Genomic DNA, 22,122 nt, shown 5'->3' on the forward strand with positions numbered 1-22,122 from the left:
TATGTTGTCTAAAAAAGTCTGCAAAGTTATGTTGTTTAAAAAAAACTGTAAAGTTATGTTGTGTGAAAAAGTCTGCAAAGATATTTTGTTTAAAAAAACTAAAGAGATCTGACAAAATCCAAAATGTTATATCTAAAGTTAAATTGGATTTGGATAATAACAAAGTTTAAAAAATTTTATAGTTTTTTTCGGAAGGGGAGGGGGGGATGATAATGTTATGTAAATATCTGATATGGTGAATAAAGATTCTATTGGTCAGACATTAATATTGTTGTCTTTTTGAGTTAAGAAGTTATAAGTGTTATAGTTATTCAAGATTTTAAAAAGTTTTTCAATAATAAGAAAGCATATTATAATTTTGAATATATCATTTTATCTTGAAAAATTTTTATTTTTGATTTGAACCTTATCAAATGAAAACATTTGAAACGCTTTGAATGTTTTCTCATACAAAAATACCTTTCACATGTTTTTAAAATTTATTTAGTGGTTTCTTAATAAATGAGTAGTCAACGAGGAAATGTTGTTAAGAAAAAAGGACCAAAACATAAAAATGAATTTGCATTTAAAAATGATTTGCATGATACTACTGGCAAAATGAAAGCAATAAATAATTTGAGTGTATCAAATGTTTGTCAGCGTTGCAAAGACTGTATTGAATGGAAAATAAAATATAAAAAATATAAACCATTAACTGTACCAGGTAAATGGTAAGTTTTATATAAAACCCTAATTTTTTTATTTAAAGTAGGTTTTTTTTTTTTTTTTTGATGAAAATTTATTCAAATTTAGTGTAAGATGCTTCAACCGCAATGTTAAATTTGCTTATCATATAGTGTGTAGTCAATGTGTCACTGAAAATTCATGTTGTGCTAAATGCAACAAAAATGCAGATCTTGTTGGAACGTAAGTTATTTTATTAAAAAAAGTAATTGAATAAAATAATAATTGAAACAATACTTTGTGGACATTTGACAAATGGTTATTATTAAACAATAAATATTTATTAAAATTTTTCTTTTAATTTTTAAGCTCACTTAGACATTTAGTCTTATTAGTTTTAATTGAACTATTTGAATTACCTTTTTTTTTTTAGAAAAACAAACATTTAGTAATGTAGCAAAAAACATATATATATATATATATATATATATATATATATATATATATATATATATATATATATATATATATATATATATATATATATATATATATATATAATTCCTCCTTTGTGTCAAATATTTTATTTATTTATAAGTGCTCATACATTTGCATCTTTTTTACATCTTTGGTAAAAAAAATAATTTTTAGGTAAAATACCTCCTGTACCAGAAATACATTTCAATAAATTCAAAAATTTTAAAAACAAACAATATTGATGATCAACATAAATTGACCTTAGTAGGTAAAAATAATTGACTCTTCTGTTAAGAAACAAACTTTCCCTTTAAAAAAAAGCATAAAGTTTCCGAGCATGCTTTTGATTAAAGTTAAGGAAAAAAATCAATTGCAATAAAAAAACAACTCGTCAATTTTTTCTTGGAGGCATTAGCAGTTCAATGAAGATGATTTAAAACTCTAAAGAAATATAAAACAAAAATAAAAACAGAAATAGGTATCACAGCAACATATCAGTTAATTGCTATATCAGTTCATATTCAGTTCAGTTCAACATATCAGTTAATTGAAACAAAGAAAATCAGTATAACAGATCTTATAAAGTTTCAATAAATAGTTCCAAGAAAAGTAAAATCTCTAACTGTATTTTATTAACGGGTGATGCGGAAGTTATGGGACAAATTCTAATTTCATTTTTTGAGCATAATAATTAGATTTTGTGGTTTTATGCGTTTATGCGTAGGCATAAACGTTCTATAAAATATAAACTTTATTATTTGAAACACAATTATTTAAAATGAGGTTAAATGCAGCTGAACGAGAATCTTTTTGAAAGCGACTAAAAATGTTTTTTGTAAGTAAACCTAATATAAAAAAAAAAAATCGTAAATCATTTTAAAAAGTAAGGATTTGCTCGAAGTACAATATATGATAACCTAAAAAGACTTGAAACTGTTCAATCGTTTTCTGATGGAAAGCACCCTGGTCGTCCGACATCCTGGACTAGAGAAAAGAAAGCCGAATTAACGTGACTTGTCAACAATCGAAAAGGGGTCAGTCAGAGAAAATAGGTATTAAATTCAGTGTAAATCAATCGACAATTGGTCGTCAGTTAAAAAAAATGAATATTAAATATAGAAAACATGAAAACACTCCAAAATACACTACAGAACAACAAATAAAGACAAGAACAAGAAGCAGGAAACTAGTTAACCAACTCTATAACACAAAATTGCTTCTAGTCATCGATGACGAAAAATACTTTTGTTTTGCAGGGGACAATATGCCTGGAAATTCTGGATACTACACAAACAACAAAAAAACATGCCCAGAAAATGTTCGTTTTATAGGAAAAGAGAAATTTCAAAAAAAGTTATTAATGTGGATAGCCATATCTGACCATGGTATGTCCGAGCCATTGTTTCGCACTTCCAAGGCTGTAGCGATCAATTCATCAATCTATGTTAATGAATGTTTAGAAAAACGACTTCTATAAGAAACGTTTTATTTAAATTATTGAAAGATACTATATAGTTAACAAATGTATTTTTTACCATGTAAATGTTTTTAAAACAACTTGTACAGTTAATTTTAAAAACAACAATGAAAGTTATTGTTTCACAATAAACTTTTTGATGAAACCATAAATTTAATAGTCAAAAACATTGCAAAGTTATTTTTTTGTTGTTATGTGTTGTGTAAAAACATTTCATTAGAGAATAAACTTTCTAGTGAAATGTTTTTACACAACGCTAAACGCTTTTAAATATAGTTTTAAAATGCTATTAAATAAATTATCAAATAATTTATTTTTTTTTGCGAAAAGAAAGAGGATTCCAAGTATGTTTTTCTAAAATCTTTTTGAGTCAACAAATCGCTTATAGCTTTGGAGTTTAAGCAATGGTATCCTTAGATTCGCACTTTTTTTTTTGTTTGTTTGTTTGTTTTATTTTGATTTGCGGCATTATATTTGAATGTTATTCAAGCCATATATATTATATAAAAATTAAGCTATATAATATAATAATATAGCATAATATTAATAATATAGTAATATATAATATAGCACTTTTTGTGATGTTTATTTCATTTTTATTTTTTTATTTTCTGTTTTTGGTGTTTTTGAGTTGCAATGGATAAATAGCATCCTCAATGTCTTTCATATCAATATCTCATCACTCTCGAAACATTTTGATGACCTTGAAAATCTACTCCAATCAACAAAACTTGAATTTGACATAATTGGTATATCAGAAACCAGATTGAATAAAAAAAGCCCACAAACTAGCAACTTAACACTTAATGGGTATTCCTATGAACACACACCATATGAATCACATGCAGGTGGTGCATTATTATATATAAATAACAGACTTGCCTATAAACCCAGAAACGATCTCCACATCTATAAATCAAAAGAATTAGAATCTGTCTTCATTGAAATTATAAATCCAAAAAAATCAAATATTATTGTTGGTTGTGTTTACAGGCATCCAAAAATGTCTTCAGACAACTTCCTATCATTCTATCTCAATCCGTCACTCAAAAACCTAACAAAACAAAATAAAGTATACTAGATATAATATACTAAAAATCATATAATAGAGACTTTTTAGACTCACTCACCTCAAATTACTTTCTACCTCACATTGTCCACCCTACTCGTATCTAACATTAATTGACAACATCTTTTCAAATATTAAATCAAATAAATATAAAGCTGGGAATCTTACCACCACAATCTCAGATCATCTTCTCCAATTTCTGATAACTTAATATATTCTTAAACCACCACCTAATAAAAAGCTCTTAATCCAGGAAAGAAACTGGAAAAGTTTCAATGAAGTTGCATTTAGAAACGATTCATTAAATTAGGTAAGACAGAGAACCAAAAATATACCTTGATAATTGTACTCAGTCTCTTGAGAATACTATTTCCAACATTAATTTACTGCATGATATTCATGTGCCTTTGAAAAAGCTTAACAAACAAAACATTAAATTCAAGACTAAACCATGGATATCAGAAGAACTCAAGCACTCTATACAGCACAAAAATAATCTCTTAAAAATATATATTAGGTCTAAAAATCAAACAAATAAAACCTTATTTCATAATGAGTATAAAATATTTCGTAATAACCTCCAATCTAAACTCAAAGAAAGCAAAAATACTATGATAATTATTTTACTGAAAACATAAAAAATATAAAAGCAACCTGGAAAGGTATCAAAAACATTAATATTAAAAGTAACTCTCAAATAACTCCTAATGTAATCATACATAACAATAAAACAATAACAAACTTCTTTGATATTTGTAATGCTTTTAACAACTACTTTACTAACATTGGTAAGGATGTCCAGGCAACAATTCCTTCATCCATGAATCATTTCGCATATTACTTATTAAATCCGTTTCAAAAACCTTTCTTTATAAAACCAACTGACGAACATGAAATTTCAAAAATTATCAACTCTTTAGACGCAAATAAAGCTTCTGGACCAAACGGTCTGCCTGTTAAAATTCTAAAACTATTAAAAGTGGAACTTTTAAGAATTCTTTCTAACATTTTTAGTATCTCGTTCTCAAGTGGTATTTCTCAGAAAACTTAAAAACTGCCAAAGTTATAGCTATTTTTAAAACTGTTTCTTTAACCCACGAAAGAAAAGTTTTTAAATTCTTAGATATTGGTTTATTAACATTAGTTGTGTTAGCAGAAGATGCCATTTTAAAAATCTCTTTATACTTAAACTTATTTTTTTTTTGCATACAACTTTTTCCTCTTTTAAAAATTAATAAGTAATAAAAAGTTAAAAACCCATGTACTAAACAACATCAGGGGTATTGTCAAGAAGTTCTGCTTCCTCTTCATTACTTATTCTATTAGGGGTTATGAAAAGCTCTTCCACTTCCTTGCCATACATTGTTTTTACACTATCAATTTATGTATAAGAGTTTAAATAAAATATTTTGATACAACGAATATATGCTATTCCTATCCCTATTTACGTGGATCGATGTCTGTAATATCCACAGCAACTCTAACTATATTGGTCTATGAATTTCCTAATCCTAACCCTTACCATATTCATTTTTTAAATGCACGGATTTTTTCCTAGAGAAAAAAAGTTACGTCACAGCTTATTCCAATAAACTTTGAAAAAAAGAAAGGAATAAATTTTTAAGATTGATAAACAAAAATTATAGTTAAAGTATATAATACTATTTTGAAAATTAAAAAAATAAAAGTCCATATTAAAATACTGAAGCTCAAAACTCACACCGACCCTAGCGCTCGCATTTAATATCATCTTTGATAAGTCTTAATTGTGTAAATTAAGATAATTAATATTTAAAATTTTATTGCATTACAATTTGTTTAATTTAGGCCTATAGTTTATACTAAAGTTTGCGTTTAATTAACAGATGTAAAAAGCATTAGAAAAGATTTAAGTTTTAAAGTTATTCAACCTTAATGTAAATATAAGCATAATTAAAAATAACTTTCTAATAGAGTCTTTATTTTCTTCGGGTAGTTGAGCTTTTTTTTTTTAAATTATAGTTTAAGTTTTTTTTTTTTTTTTATATTTCTTTTTAAGATTTCTTTAGTTTTTTATAGTTTAGCTTGTTTATAATTTTCTTTCTTTTGTCGGGTTTTTCAGCACATTTTCAAATAGCTAAAAACCAGTGGTCAAGCTTTCAAAAAAAAAAAAAGCAAACATGGTCAGGAATATAGTGCGATTGTGCGCCTTTCCTGTCCATGACTGGATAGAATGCCTGCCTAAATCAAAAGCCTTAGTCGATGCAGCAGCACTCCTCGCATGTTTATCTGTTTGTCAGTCAATGTAGCAGCACTCATCACATGGTTCTACCTAATTGTCAGTCGATGTATGTAAACATTAAAATAATAAAAATATTCTGAATGTTTTTAAATACATTCCAGTCTATTAATTTGTGTTTTGTGTGGTTTCTGAAAAAACGAATAAAATTTAATCAATTTCCTAAATTAAATTTAATAGTTTTTACATAAAGTGTACTTGATTTTGTCTTCTTTAAACACAAAGAATCGTTATGAGCCTTTTACCAAAAACAGTAAATTTATATATCAAACTATATATATATATATTAGGGCTGTCCAAAAAAAAACTTTTTTTCAGATTTGATTGCATAGTTGTTTATTTTGTGCCATTTGACATAGTAATTAACTGTGCAAAAAATCTTTCCAATCAGATAATGTTTAGGGGGTGCTCAATGACCATAAAGTTTTACGAAAAATGTGAAAAACATGGAAAAAGTAACAAAGTTCCACAAATTTCTAAAACCCGGTTAATTAGATTTTTCAGATTTGATCAGTTTTAATTATCTCTAAATATTAAATTCTGAATACAAATTACAATCCACATCCACTTTAGACTGGTTTATTAGCAGAGAAATTAATGAAATAAAATACTGCAATACGACTAAAGTTCTGCGGTTTTTGTTATATCAGAATTTTTCCAAAATAAAACACTAGGATTTTTGACTCTTTGTCATTGATTAAAATACGAATTATAAACAAAAAAACATATGAGCAATTAACATTTAATTATCGTAATGTTATAGTTCGTGCAATGTTAATGCTAGCGAGGACTATAACTCTTTAGAGTACACTTTCTGGCATCTGGCACTCGCTTTCTGTGATCCTCAACCACCTGAATTAACCTCTGCATTTCAGATTCATTCCTTGTAATCGATTCATTAAACATCGACATTAAAGCCACAGATCGTTCGGCAGCATCATTTACTACTTTCAATGAATATACTAAATTTTTTCCTTCTTGGTATTCTGGGGAATCATTCCAGGTAGCTGGATCGTTGTTGAACAGAAAATCAATATCAACCTTCATTGACCGCAACGCACTTGCTGAAACTGATGTCACCAGCATGTCCAGAGATTTCTTCTCTAGACTTTCAATGTTCTTTAATTTGATCAACCTTTCAGACCAGTTCTCACCGTGAAATTTCATGTTGGAAATCATTTTTCGCTTCTCTTCCGTTTGAAGTTTGTTTGAAAACAAAGCTAGTGGGACCAATTCTGGTGAAAGGTACCACAAATGGTTTTGAAAGTTCTTGACTGCTGCTTCGGAAATCGTTTTATTCACAACTGCAAACTGCTTAAGTTGCTGAAACAGAAACAAGTCATTAACTGGAGCATCGCTAACATTTGTGCATGATATCCAAGATTTTACATAAACCAGACTAGCAAATAAGCAAAATTCACAGAGATTTTTTTCCTCTTTTGTGGTCAACTTGAACTCTTCACGAAATAAATAAATCTTAAAACAATAAATAACCTTGGCCATCCAGCAAGCCATGTGATAAGCACCAGGGATCTTGAAATGATAATTTTTCTCTTCTTGATAAGGCAGTTTTCCAAGTATTAACAGACAGAGATCCATGATTTCTTTGTAGTCATCCCTTGGCATTTTAACATGCAGGTTTTCTTTGAGGAATGCAATCACTTCATTTTGTAGTTCTTGCACCAGGGGTATTTTCATTCGAATGTCATCCAGAGGTTTAAAATTTCCTTGATTAACTTTGGGCCAATATTGCTAAAATCTCTGGAAAAGAGGTATGTTGGGACCAGATGATGGTCCAAATAGTGATCCAAACACTCCTGCTACTATGATCTCATGAACATGGTGTCTGCAAGCGAAATATAACAAATTTCTACCTATATGTTTCTCTAGAATTACACATGCACCATTTTTGGAGCCAGTGTTAGAGGCTGTAGTATCAAAACTCATTCCAATAACATCACCAATTATGTCCCAGAAATTAAGCAGATGAATAACTGCTTTTGCTTGGGCTTCTCCAGTTCCAGCTGATAGTTTTGCTATTCCAAGTATTTTGTCAACATTGTGACCTGTCACACCTACAGATAGCCGGTCAACATTTGCTTTAGGGGCTGCAGAATTTGTACAATCTATCATCAGTTTGCCATCCCAGTGGACGATTAATGGTGGTTTGTCCAAATCGCAGAATTCAGTTCGAACAGTGGCTTCAATATTTGATCGATGATAGGTTCGTTTTCTACGGACTGTAGAACGTGACAATGATCCATCATCGAGGTTCTGTCCACCAGCCCTTGCAATTGGTGCTGCTAGTATAGTAAATTTTGTGTCAGATAGATTAATTCTGTCTAATGTTGATGAAACATCAGGCGAGTCAAGAATTGTATCTAAGATACATTGTCGTTTTGGAGTACTTGCTAAACTTGATTCAGCTGACCCTGAAGAACTTGCTTTACTGACTTGTTGTCTGTAATAAACAGGGATTTCTATCTCAAAATCTCTATCAACCATTTTGTCATTATCAACAGCATCGTTATCGTTGTCATCACTATAACTTTCGTCATGTAAAGGTTCAATAACAGGAACTATTGCACTCGCACCAGATTGTCTTTGCTCTTCTTTTAGCTTTCGTTCTCTCTCTGCTTGTTTCCTTGCTTCATTTCTTTCTTCTAATTTTGAAAGTTCTTTGTCCTCTCCAAACATCACCATTTTTCTCTGACATCTCTGATCCAATAAAAATTCTTTATCTTCTTCAATTCTGATCATGGCTTCAGCATCCTTGTGGGCAATGTCAAAAAGTAGGCCAATGGTGTCTGTAAATGATTTCTCTCTCGATTTCTGAGAATCTGACAATCTGGATTTTTTTTTTTTTATTAATTTAAATTCCTGGACTAAAGTTTTCAACTTTAAGACTACATTCGGATGAAATGCTGTCGGAATACGGGCTTTATTCCAAATAATAATCAGTTCATCAACAGTTGTTTTAAGACTTTCAGGCACTGACTTTTTGGTTGAATTAAGATGATAAAAAAATGTTTTTAAAACATCAGATGTTAAGGGAAGAACTTTATCTGGAAGATTTGGCTCTGGTTGTCCAATTAAAAAGATTTTGGTTTGAAGTCGTGTAGAGATAGCAACACGAGATGATGCTGCCATTTCAATGATAACTGAAATATTATGAGAAAATCAAAACTCAATACCATATTATACAAACTTATCATTCAATTGTTGGTTTATGCAGCTGCAGCAATATATTATAATAATTATTACTAAAGAAATTAAATAAATATTTTCAAATTAGAAATTATTATTATCTGCACTTAATAACAAACAATACACTACCAGACTACCATGCTAGTTTTCTGTAATAGGTTACTAAGGTTAGGTACTATCAAAATATTAATACATTTGTTGTCAAACTGAAATTCCAAATAAAAATAATATTTATACTTGTAAACCTTTTTATTCTGTTTGAACAAATTCTAAATTGAGTTAAATAATAGTATTAAAATTATGAATACAAATTTTAACAAAATGATATAAACACAGTTGTTTTAAACACTAGCAGACATTTTTTAGTCTGGTGCCCTGATGACAGTTAATCTGCTGCACTTTAATTAATCTATATAGCATGCAATCAGACAATATTTCAGTGGAAAAAATCTAACTAACCAGGTTCTAGAAATTTTTGGAACTTTGGAACTTTTTACACGTTTTTGACGTTTTTCGTAAAACTTTATGGTCATTGAGCACCCCCTAAACATTATCTGATTGGAAAGATTTTTTCCACAGTCAATTACTATGTCAAATGGCACAAAATAAACAACTATGCATTCAAATCCGAGAAAAATTTTTTTTTTCCTGTGTTCACATGAACAGCCCTAATATATATATATATATATATATATATATATATATATATATATATATATATATATATATATATATATATATATATATATATATATACCCAGGTCATTGATTCACTGATAGTGTAACCCTGATGTAAAGCTTACGTATTAATCATACAGAAGTTATTTTATTTTAAAGCGCGTTAATTACAAAACAAATTCATTTTATTTAAACTTTATTAACTTATTGAGTTACAATATTGTATAGTGGTTAAACAAATCCTTTAGAGTCCTTTTTCATTTTTTTAAAATATTTTTTATTAATTAACCAATTGTTGCTAATATATTAATAATAACAAACATTAATATAATAAAAGACACGACACACAGTGCGCCAGAATTGTCTAAAAATAGCAAAACTATTTATGGGTTAAATATGATACAGTTTATAGAGATTTTTGGGGCCAAGGATTTTATTTTTGGGCTCCATTAATTTTGGAGTGGTCATGACCACACAAGTGGTTATTTTAGGGGATGTCAAGGGTGGTCCTGAGATGTCCCGATGTTTTTCAATTAGATGGGACATGTTGTGTGTCTAAATATTGGTAATTACTGTCAGAGAATTCGAAACTGGGCATATTCCATCTTCAAGAGTCGTCATGACTACTCAGGTGATCATTTTAGGGGTGGTCAAGAAATATTCAGATGGTTTTTCAATTAGATGTTACATGTTGTATGTCTAAATATAGGTAATTGATATCAGGAAAATCAATTCTGGCCATATTTGGTCTCCAGGAGTGGTTATAATAAATATCTTGACAATTCATGACCACACCTATGCACAGCTAGGTGTGGTCATGAATTGTTGATATATTTTCATGATTTTTTTTTATTTTTTATTTTTTTTGTTTTGTTATTCACCTCCTCAAGGCCATGAAGGCCACTACAGATAAGGAGGCTACTCAATAGTGGTTATAACCCTCTCTCAACTCTATAACTCCAAAACACGAACCTCGACGAACAAAGCCGCTGCGCGGAGAAACAGGTTGAGCGCAGTACTACCAAGGACATGGTGGGGATCAAACTCAGAACTTATTTTATGTACTTGATATTGTGACTTTAATTTATTTTATGTACTTGATATTGTGAATTTAAACAAATAACGTTAAATAAAGTTGAACTTTATTAACATTTTTTTTATATATATGTATATATAAGAATCTTGATGATGACATACATCATACATTAGTACATTAGGAGCCCTTTGGCCTCCTCAGGTTGGTCAGAGTCTTTGACCTTTTTTTGACTCCTTCTTATTCTGGGCGCCTTAGTAACGTAGCTGCAAAGCATTTTCATTATAAGATCATAATTTGTTTGAGGAAAATTTTATTTTGTAATGCTCTCTGTGTGAAATGACTATTTTTCACAATTAAATTTGTTTTTCCATTTTATGAGCATTATTTAAAGGAACAATTTTCCAGATGAAAATGGCATTTTAGAAAAGTTATTTAGATGACATTCAAACTGATAGTACTAGATTATGTAGTTTTCTCGCTTTCAACACAATGAGAAATTTAAAAACTTATTTTCTTGTAAAACAAGCTAATTTTAACTCTTTACTAAACTAAACTCTTCTTTTTACATAAATAAAAACTTTTTACTTTTATAAATATTCAGTGACGGGTCCAACATTTTTTGGTGTTTGAGATAGCTAACTTCCAGACATGGAATAAACTCCAAATATTTGTATGTTTATACTTATGTCAAATAATGATGCTTTGCAAAAAATTGCAATGATTGGAGGCTGGAAACCAGTAAGCCCCCAAATTTTGTCACCCTGTAGACCGCAGCTGAAAAACACTAGGCCCCACAAGATCACTTGCGTGGCCTAGTGTTTTTCAGCTTGTGTAAAGGTAAGCGTTCAAAAAAATGTTGCACATTTTAAGGGTTTTATTGAAAAACACTTTTAAAAAAAGTAAGCATAAAAAATAAGTCTTCATATTTCTTCTTCTTATTTCAATATATGATGTCAATAGACTAATATAAACTTAATTAATGTAAATTAAATAATGAAATTAAAATGTAAAATTGTCTTGCTGCCCTCATATTTCATTTTTATATGATTTTTAACATTTTCACCAATATTTGAATAATAAAATATTGCCATTTTTGTAGTAAAATTGATATACTGAGCTCAAAAATCACAGTAGGGAAAAAATTATATCAGTTTTAGAGTGCTTGGGATCTCTAGAATACATTTACAAAAAGAAACTACTCCAATATAAAAGTTGGTTTTGAAGGGTTTTGCTCACCTCTGGTCAACTGTGCAGCGGTTAATAAATAGCTAAGTAATTCAGTTAATAAATAACTTAAATGCACATAACATGTCTTGCTTTTAAGGAAAGGCATTATTTTTAATGCTCTTAATTAAAATTTATAAAGAAATTCTTTAATGAAACTTTTTAACTTAGAATTTTTATTTTTAACATTTGTTTTCAGTCATTAAAATTTTTAATTTTTCATTTATAAACACTCATCAGGTATGCATAATATGTATAAAATTTATTTGCCTTCACCGGCTTTACTTCTCATAATAAATATCATTTACAAGTGTAAAAGGTTGCTGAAAACGGGCGCCCATGAATTTTCTAGTATATATATATCAACCCTCGGAATTAGAAAAAATAATCTGTATGAGGTCGGCATCAGGTCAGCAAAAAAAAAAGTGAAACAAAGGTTTGACCATATATAGTTATATATATATACTTAGGTCGTCAGAGAAGTTCATTGAACTTCATCTAAAAAGGTACAATGAGACAGGAAATAATTAAATATTTATATACCATTTTAAACTGTTTAATTACAAACATTTTAAGTAATTGTTGAAATATTTTGAATATTTATTAAAAAAGTTATTTAAATTTTATTATTCATGTTTAAAAGAAAAAATTTAAAAATGGAAAAGTTTAAATATTGAGCATATATTAAAACCCATGCTCTAGTTGGAGTTTCAGCACAAGCCATAACCGATGAATTGGTTTTAGTTCATGGTGACCAAGCTCCAAAATATAGTACAGTTGCCAACTGGACTACTTTATTTAAAGATGGTAGAGAGAGTCTCGAAAATGATCCTCTCAGGGCACCCTCAAACCACGTACACAGCTGAAAATATTAAATGTGTGCGAGCCATTATTTAAGAAAATCCGCATGCAACACATAATATAATTGAAGCCCTAACATTGATTAATCGTTTTACTATCAACGAAATCATTCACAACACACTTAAAAAAAGAAAATTAACATCACGTTGGATACCCCACACGTTAATCAATCAAAATCACAAGAGTTGAGGCATGTAAGGAAAATTTAACCCTTTTCAGAAATGGCCCATGGAGACTATGTGATATTGTTACAGGGGATGAGTTGTGGTTTTATTTGAGACAAGTTGGACACAAGTTGACTAAGTTTCAGCCGAAAAACATGTTCATACAGGTTTAAGCCGAAAAACATGTTCTACACCTTCCTCAAAACAACAGGTGTTGTTTATTTGGGTTATGTTGAAAAGGGAGACACCATTACTAGCAAATATTATATAAAAAGTTGTTTGAAACTTCTTATATGCGAAATAAATAAGCAAAGTCCTAAAACAGACACTCAAAATTTCAAATTTCTCCATGATAACACTCGATCCCATGTGACTTAAACCGCCACAAATTGTCTAAACCAAGCTGGAGTTACAATAGTTCGCCACCCACCATACTCACCAGACTTAGCTCCATCCAATTATTGGCTATTTGACTTGATAAAAAAAATCTTGATGACGATACTGACGTTGAAAGTCAAAATACTCACATAACAAAGCTACTTCAAAGTATACCCAAAGAAGAGTATAAAAAAACGTTTGACAAATGGAACATTGAAAGAATGCAACTTTGTATAAATAATGATGGACAATATTTTGAACATTTAATAAAATAAAATTAAAAAAAACTTTTTTATTTTTATTTTTTTTTATAGGGAAGTTCTACGAACTTTCCTAACGACCTAAGTATATATATAGATCTATAACTATAGACGTATAAAAGTGACGTATGTGTTGGCGTAAGAATCACTTTTTTCCTTCCGCTCTTCCCAAAGACAACAAACTTGTTGTCTTTGGGAAGAGCGGAAGGAAAAAAGTGATTCTTACGCCAACACATACGTCACTTTTAAATACTTTAGACTTTCGTCCAACAGTTGTGTGTTGTCAGAAAGTAAAAATCATTAATTTAATTACAAATTAATTGTTTTTTAAAAAAGCCGCAAAAACGCAAATTTAATTGACCAGAATGTTTTTTAAAACATTCTGAATGTTTTTAACAATATAAACAATGTTTTTATTTTTTATTTTTTTTTATTAAAATGTTTTTATTTTTGTTTTTTTTAATAAAATATTTTTATTTTTATTTTTTTTTACTGTAAATCATGCACGGAGTGCTGCTAGATCGACTATCTTATAGCCTGACTCGCTAGGGAGTGCTGCTACATTGACTGACAAATAGCCTGATTCGCAAGGGAGTGCTGCTATATCGACTGATAAATAACCTGACTTGCAACGGAGTGCTGCTACATCGACTGAGGGTTTGGTTGGGCCAGGCAGTCTATCAATTAATTAAAAAAAAAATCCGGTCTTGCATTTTAACTTTTACTTTTTGTCAACAAAATATGGAAGAAAACTTTCAGACAACATATAAGTGTGTATATATATATATATATAAATATATATATATATATATATATATATATATATATATATATATATATATATATATATATATACACACATATATATATATACACACATATATATACATATATAATTATACAATAAATTGTTCTTATGTGGTTAAAACGAGTTACACCACTTTATATAAATATGACACGATTTCAAGCCATGAAATTGAATGGAGTTTATAAATTTGAATTGGCTGTTGGGATTTTTAACTTATAAGTATTTAACATCATAATGTTTAATCATCAGTAATAATAACCTCAAAATTACAAGTCTTATACCGACCAAATGAAGCAAATGTTACTTTCATTTTTTTTCCAATTTGAGTACTAAATTTCATCTGGCCACACTGTTGAGAAGTTTCCATCTCAATTTATTGAAAGATAAAGTTTTGGACCAAAATTCTGATCACAAAAATAATTTTAATATAAATTCTGATTTTGTTATTCAAAAAGTTTTTGTATTCAAACCCTAAAAAAAAGTATTCAAACCCTAAAATTTTACGTTTATAAAGTAATGCTGAAGAAATCTGGATAGCATTCAAACCTCATTTTAAAAAAAAACGTCTGGAAAGATTTAAAAAAATAATTTAAACAAAAATAAAATAGCTTTGTCTTTTTAAATTAATTTTTAAAGACGTTTTACAACCTAATCATAACCTTGTGTCATTACAACTTAATTACTTTATTAACGCTTCATCTGAACAATCCGTCTTGTATCATTACAACTTAATTACAGGATTTTTTTTGTATAAGCAACTCGTTTATAAGCAACTGAACTCGATGTGAAAAAATATTAAGCAACTTCAGTTCTGAACAAATGTTAACATAAGCAACTCATAAATTGCGCATAAAAATCAAAGCACTCAAAAAGTTCCTTTATTTACTGTCAAATACTATTTTTATGTTGGATATAAAACATAGCTTTATGTAGTTTAAAAAATTGCCGTACACGTTTTTTTGAGAAATGAAAACATTCGATTTTGCGTTCGAATCAATTTTTTTCTCTGCAATGTAATGACTTCTTTTAGATTAACGATTTCAAAAGAACGTAATCACAGTAGTGTTGTTGTTGTGTATGTTGTTGACAACGCTGTTAAAATCATGAGTAAGAGAAAGCAGACAAATTTGTTCAACTTTGGTTTTACCAAAAAGATTTGTCATCGTGGTGAGTTGGTAAATGTAGTGCCGAAGGAAAAAGAAGATAATTTGTTTGAATGTATTGTTTGCAAAAAATCACTGAAAACACAAGCCCTTTCGATCCACGAGTTTTGGTGAAAAAATAAGTTATCACATACGGATATTGCTCAAACTGACAAAGATCCGAAATCAATGAGCTTAGATCAAATCATTGATGGAAAGAACAAGTACGATAATATTGAAAAAACTGTGAAATTGGTTTTAGAGAAGCTTGTTACTGATGTTGAAGCTAACGAATTACCAAAAATTGCTGACAAACGGAAGAGCTATATGTTAAAGAAAAGGTTGATGTGCTAAATGACTTAAATGATGGTATGTTAAGTAGGGATGTAGCAAAAAAGTATAACGTTCATAAGAGTATGATTACACAATGGAAATCAAAGGAAAAAGAAATCTACAACAAGTACAACGAAAACAAGAAAAATGCGTTATTCAGGAAATGCCGAAGAGGCGACAAACACAAAGCTTTGTTTAACAAACTTTATGAAAAATTCTCCGAAGCAAGAAAAAAGGAGCTAAAAGTTAACTTTAAGTGGTTGTATGTCCGAGCGAATCAAATTCATCTACAACAAAGCCCGAATGCTGACAGATTGCCAAAATCAATAGTCGCTCATTTCTTAAGGAAAAATAAGATTTGCATGCTGTGTGTTCAACGTAAGCGCCAAGCTGACGTAAAGAAGCAAACCCCGATTCTGATGAAATGGCATTCAAATTTGAGAGAAAAGTTGATTAAGTCTGGAAGTGGCAAACACACATACGATAAAAAATGGGGGCGTTTCCCACCGAAAAAGAGAATCAATGTAGATCAAATTCCACTCACGTTTTTAGTCGAGAGCAAACGAACATACGAAAATACTAATGAGTAAGGGAAAGGAACGAAGGGACCATAGAGTATGGGTAGCTCAACCTGGCAGTGGGCTTGATAAGCGACAAGCTACCCTTCGAATATGTTTCAGTCCTGAAGGAATAGTGAAGCTGGCGTAGATTTTCAGAGGTAAGGGGAAAAGGATTAGTCAAGATGAAGTTTTAGCCTATGACACTGATGTCACGGTTTGTAGATTTGGTTCCTAATATCAATGAAATACCCTATGAAAATCCTTTTTAAGGGGTGATAGTGCGTGCCTATGGAAGCCCAAAATAAAGGGTTTTGAAATCCCTCATTAACATCCAAAGCATAATTTTGGTCAAGAAGTTTATAGGCTTTTGCATACCATAATGCGATCTATTTAAGTGCTTAAAATGCTACAAGACATGCTTTGTTTAAACGATATATATAATATCAAATGTAATACATGAAAACAGAACTTTTTTATTTTAAAAGCTTTTATCCAAATATGCATCTTATTGCTGTTCCGATGTATCAAGATAAATTCTCAAGTTCAAACTTTACCCCTCGGTTAAAAAATTACCGGCCAATAATTTTTTCGAGAAATGGCAGTAATTATTCAAAGAAGAAAGCAAAATGTAAACACAGTGAACTCTTTTTAAATAAATTTAAAGATGCCTACATTTGCAAAAACTCATGAAGATTGCAGAAAATCTGTTTGTGTTATATTCATGAAAAAGGGTGATCAAGAGTTGACTGAAAACTATAAGTTGAAAATTCTTCAACTGATTCAAGCAGACATAGATTTCAGTGATGAAAGAGTGCCTTTGGCTACTTGTGTTTCATGCAGATCTCAAATTGGAAAACTTTGTGCTGGAAAAATCAATCATGTGCCTAAACTTTTTGACTTCAAGTCAATTTTTATCAAACCTACAACCAGAGTTTCGTCAGTTTGTGAGTGCCTTTTATGCCAAGTTGCCAAGATCAAAGGAAAGGAGAAGCATCCGTTTGACAAAGTCAAAGAATCCAAGGAAAAAATTCCAAAGCAAACTTCTCAGAGTTCTGAAAAGCACTGCACAAAGTGCTTGTCAATTATTGGCCGAGGACTTCTTCACAACTGCACCATTGGAACTTGCCATTAAAAACCTGAGAAGAATGGCCACAGATGATCCCGTAGGTGCAGAGCAAGTGGCTGCAGCAGTCTTTGCATCCAAAAGCGCATCTCCAAATGGCACTATTAGACTATCAGCCTTGTGGAAAACTTTTGCCATTGAGGAGAGGTAATTACTTCTATTGTCTAGTTAATTATCATAGTATCATGCTAAATTAAAGGCACTCAAAATGTTGATTCACAAACATTTAATTAATGACCTGTAATAATTAATTATGAGAAAAAGAAACAAGAATGCTTTTATATTAATTAAAATGCTAATTGCAACTGCTTTTATTGAAAATTCATCTCCTAATTAATTACCCTGCTTCAATTTTATTTCATCAACCTAATTTTACTTTAAATCATTCTCATTGCAAGAATAAATATTTGTTTTCCTAATGGATGTTATTTTATTGTTTTTAAAGGTCTGTCATCGGCTCAGCAGCTATTCAAAGAATCACTCACAACAGAAAATATGGTTCAAATTCAGCAAAATACAGGACTTTCAAACAATGGCATGCGAAAACTAGGTTCAGCACTAAATCAAACCAGCCCAATTAGATTGGTGGAGCCAAGTTTTCCTTTGAAGTTTGCTCAAGCCGGCCAGATACTTAATGATCAGTTCATGGTCAGCAACATCAGATTGGCAGAGAATGGTCAAACTTGTCAAGTTGTGCACTGCCAGAGCCTCAGCAATCTCAGTGATGTTTTCAGAGCATCACGAAAACTATCAGAATCTTCCATTTTAAAACTCGGGATTGATGGTGGTGGATCATTTCTGAAAGTGAGCTTCACTCACATTGTGTTGGAAGAAGATGAGACTCCTCCACACAGCTCAGTACAGAAGACAATCAAGCTGATGGCACCAGCATCAACCAAAAAAACGAGTGTTAAGCAGCAGATGCTGATAGCACTGTCACAAAACACTCCTGAGAGTTACCAGAATGTGAAGGCCATTTTCGACCTCATTCAAGTCAAAGAAAAATGCTAAACAGGTTCTTTGGTTGTCTCTTGTGACCTAAAGCTGGCCAACATTCTTTGTGGCATTCAGTCTTACAGTAGCAAACACCCTTGTTGTTGGTGTGATGCTGCATCTCCAGGTCTTGAAAATTGTGGACAACTTCGGACTTTTGGCCAGATCAGAAGACAGCATTCTGAATACATCCAGGCAGGAGGAAATTCAAGAAAGTCGAAGGAATTCAAAAATTTCATTCATGTACCTTTGATTGAATTTCAAGATGACAAGTTTGTCCTTGAGGCTATTCCATCAATGGAGCTCCACTTATTACTTGGAGTTGTGAACCACATCTTTAAAAATCTTTGCGACCTGTGGCCAAGGGCCAAGGAATGGCCTCCATCACTTCATATCCCTATCCAGCCTTACCATGGGGAGCATTTCAATGGGAACGATTGCATGAAGCTTCTAAGAGGTCTGGATAAGCTTCAACAGCTTTCAGAAAAAGAAGGTTTCAGTCCAGCTCTCGGCTTCATTCAAACGCTCACACTATTCCAAACAGTGGTCACTTTGTGCTTTGGAAAAAGCCTCGACACTGACTATGAATCCATGATTGAACAGTTCAAACTTAGCTACACCAACCTTCCTATTTCTGTGACTCCCAAAGTGCATGCAGTGTTTTACCACGTGCCACAGTTCATCAAGATGAAACAAATTGGAATTGGCCTCTTTAGTGAGCAGGCAACAAAAGCTCTACATTCCAACTTCAAATCTCACTGGGAGAGATTTAAGAGAGATCCATTGCACCCAGATTATGCCAGTCACCTTTTAAAATGTGTCATTGACTACAACAGCAAGAGAATTTAATTTTTGTAGAAAGGAAAATTTTCTTCAGAACATGCCTTTTCTCTGTAATCCATTAATGTAAATCCAAGGTTGTAACAGAACTTGAAAACAAACTCACTTAGAAAATAAATTAATTAAAGAATATTGGTTTGAATTTTACAGGCTAATATGTTTTGTAAAAAAAAAATGCAAAAAAAATTTTTTTTCAACAAACTTTTTGGGCTACCCATAGCCTAAATGTATGGGTATTTCGTAGTAAAACATTCAAAGCTAAATAAGTCTGTTGGATTTTAATCCAGGAATTTCAAATCACTCATTTTGTGTTCCATATGACATGCACTATCACCCTTTAAAAGGGTTTCCATAGGGTATTTTGTTGATATTAGGACCCCAAATCTACAAACCGTGATGTAAATGTGTACTGGCAACCAAATGCATGGGCAGATACAGCGTTTTCCGTGTAATGGGTGAAGAACACTCTCTCCTATGCTGTCGCTAACCTGGATGAGTATGTTTTGTTCTGCGATAACCTGACAGCCCAAGTCAGTGATGAGTTTTTGAATAAAGTGCGACAACATAAAGGTATTGTCTGGTTTGGTGTTCCCAACGGGACACATTTTTGGCAACCTGTTGATGCTGGACCAGGAAAAGCATTCAAATCACATATTAAAGCAGAACAAAACATCTGGCTCGAAAATGATGAAAACATCGAACTCTGGCTTGGCAACGATGGTCGGAAACTGTCGGCAAAAGATCTCCGCATTTTGAAAACTTGTTGAGTCGGTGAAGCTTACCGTTAAACATCCAAAGACGAAAAATTTCTTCGTATGCATTATAGAAGCTTTGCGAAAACAGGATGTCTTATCACGGCTGATGGTAGCGAGGACGATAAGATAAATCCTGAAGGCAAACCTGCTAATGTTGTTCCACCCCCTGTTGACATTGACAACCCGGTGGAAATCACAGAGGCTTCTATTCCAGACGAAGTAAAGGATAACCCTATTGATGTTTTGCCTGACGAATCAGACGGAGAAGACGAGGAACTAGATGGACAAGTAGAAAAATCAGACGGACAAGAAGACGAAGAAAGTGGAGGTGAAGAAAATAAAGATCCAGCAGAAAAGAGAAACATTTTTGATCTTTTTTTTTTATTAGAATTTAAGTGATTTTAGTTGTAAAGAGCACTCTTCTGTTAAAGACTTGATATTAAACCGTATTTTGTCTCTTATTCGTAAAAACACTGAAATTTAGGCTAAGAAACTTAAGCAACCATTAAGCAACTCGAGATATAGAAATTGGCTGAAAAATAAGCAACTCGAGTTCTGACCAAAATTCTAAGTTGCTTATACAAAAAAAATCGTCTACTTTATTAACGCTTCATCTAAACAATCTTTACAGTCTTTACATGTTATACAAAGCTTATTCCAACAACGATCGTTGTTTTAACTTTTTTCTGGCTTGATAAAAATGTCTTTCTTTTTTAAATAACTCATAATTTAATTAATCCTTTTCTAATGCTTATTGTTCTATTTTCTCATTAATTTTTTATCTTTAATCTCTTTTTGCTCATTAGTTTTAACAATGAATCTTTTACTAGATATCTACCGAAATACTTTGTTTCTTGCAAAAAAAAACTTTAGATGCATACTTTTGTCTTTATTATTAAGAACACTAGATCCATAAGTTAAACTTAATTGGTAGTTGTTAACAGTCTCTATTATGGAATTTGGGGGGTCTGTATTGCTTTTTATTAACGGAGCTGTAAAAAGATTAAAGCAAACAGCAGTAAAAGTAGAAAATAAGATGAAAGATTTTTCAACTAGTTTTTAGATAAAGAAACACTTTTTTAATTTGCTTATGAAAATTAAATAAGTAACATTTGACATGTTAACTTTTTTAATTCTTTTCTAAGCAATTCGAATTTTTTAAGCTTTTCTCATATTTTTTAGCAAATTTTTTAAATTATATCTTTTAATCTTAAACGATACTTGATATTTATAAATGGAATTTCTGATTATGACTCAGCATACTACACTTTTACTTCCACAATTTCTCTACACATTTACTACCACAATCTCAGCATACTATACTTTTACTAAATGAATTTTTTAGACTTGTTCAAGATGTTTCTGACCAGCAAAAAGAAGAAAGTCTATTGGAGGAAGAGTTAAAACATATGAGGTTAAGAGAAAAGAGTAAGTCTTTTTAGTTTTTTTAATTTCTATTTCTTATAAACATGTTCTATAAATTTACTTTTATAAATTAGTTAATTTATAAAACAATTTTTTATTTTTTTGTTCATTTGTTTTTATCATGGTATAAATTTTATTACTTAATTTAATAAAATTTTGTTTTATATTTCAAGAAGCATTTTTAAGACAAGTTGAAAAAGAGAAATCACTAGGCTGCAAAAACTCAATCTGTCTTACGAAGACGAATAAATCATCTGAAAATGAATCGGACGAGATATCAGATTATGAAAACGACTAAAAATATAGTTGTATAATTGTCGTAAAAATTTTTGTTGAAATAAAAATAATACAGACCTTGTTTTTAACCTCTT

The 22,122-nt window shown here is 30.6% G+C and overlaps 1 protein-coding gene across 1 annotated transcript; it reads left to right on the top strand.

Annotated features, from left to right (window-relative positions):
- The first annotated feature begins 451 nt into the window (after positions 1–451).
- Positions 452–22,116, top strand: LOC100201081 (uncharacterized protein C9orf85 homolog). The gene is made up of 4 exons (XM_065815009.1): positions 452–710; positions 793–906; positions 21,672–21,754; positions 21,925–22,116. The coding sequence occupies exons 1-4, from the start codon at positions 502–504 to the stop codon at positions 22,047–22,049; spliced, it is 531 nt and encodes a 176-aa protein (XP_065671081.1). The 5' UTR covers positions 452–501; the 3' UTR covers positions 22,050–22,116.
- The last annotated feature ends 6 nt before the right edge of the window (positions 22,117–22,122 follow it).

This window comes from Hydra vulgaris, chromosome 13 (genome assembly GCF_038396675.1).
Source record: "Hydra vulgaris chromosome 13, alternate assembly HydraT2T_AEP".
Classification (NCBI taxonomy): domain Eukaryota; kingdom Metazoa; phylum Cnidaria; class Hydrozoa; order Anthoathecata; family Hydridae; genus Hydra; species Hydra vulgaris.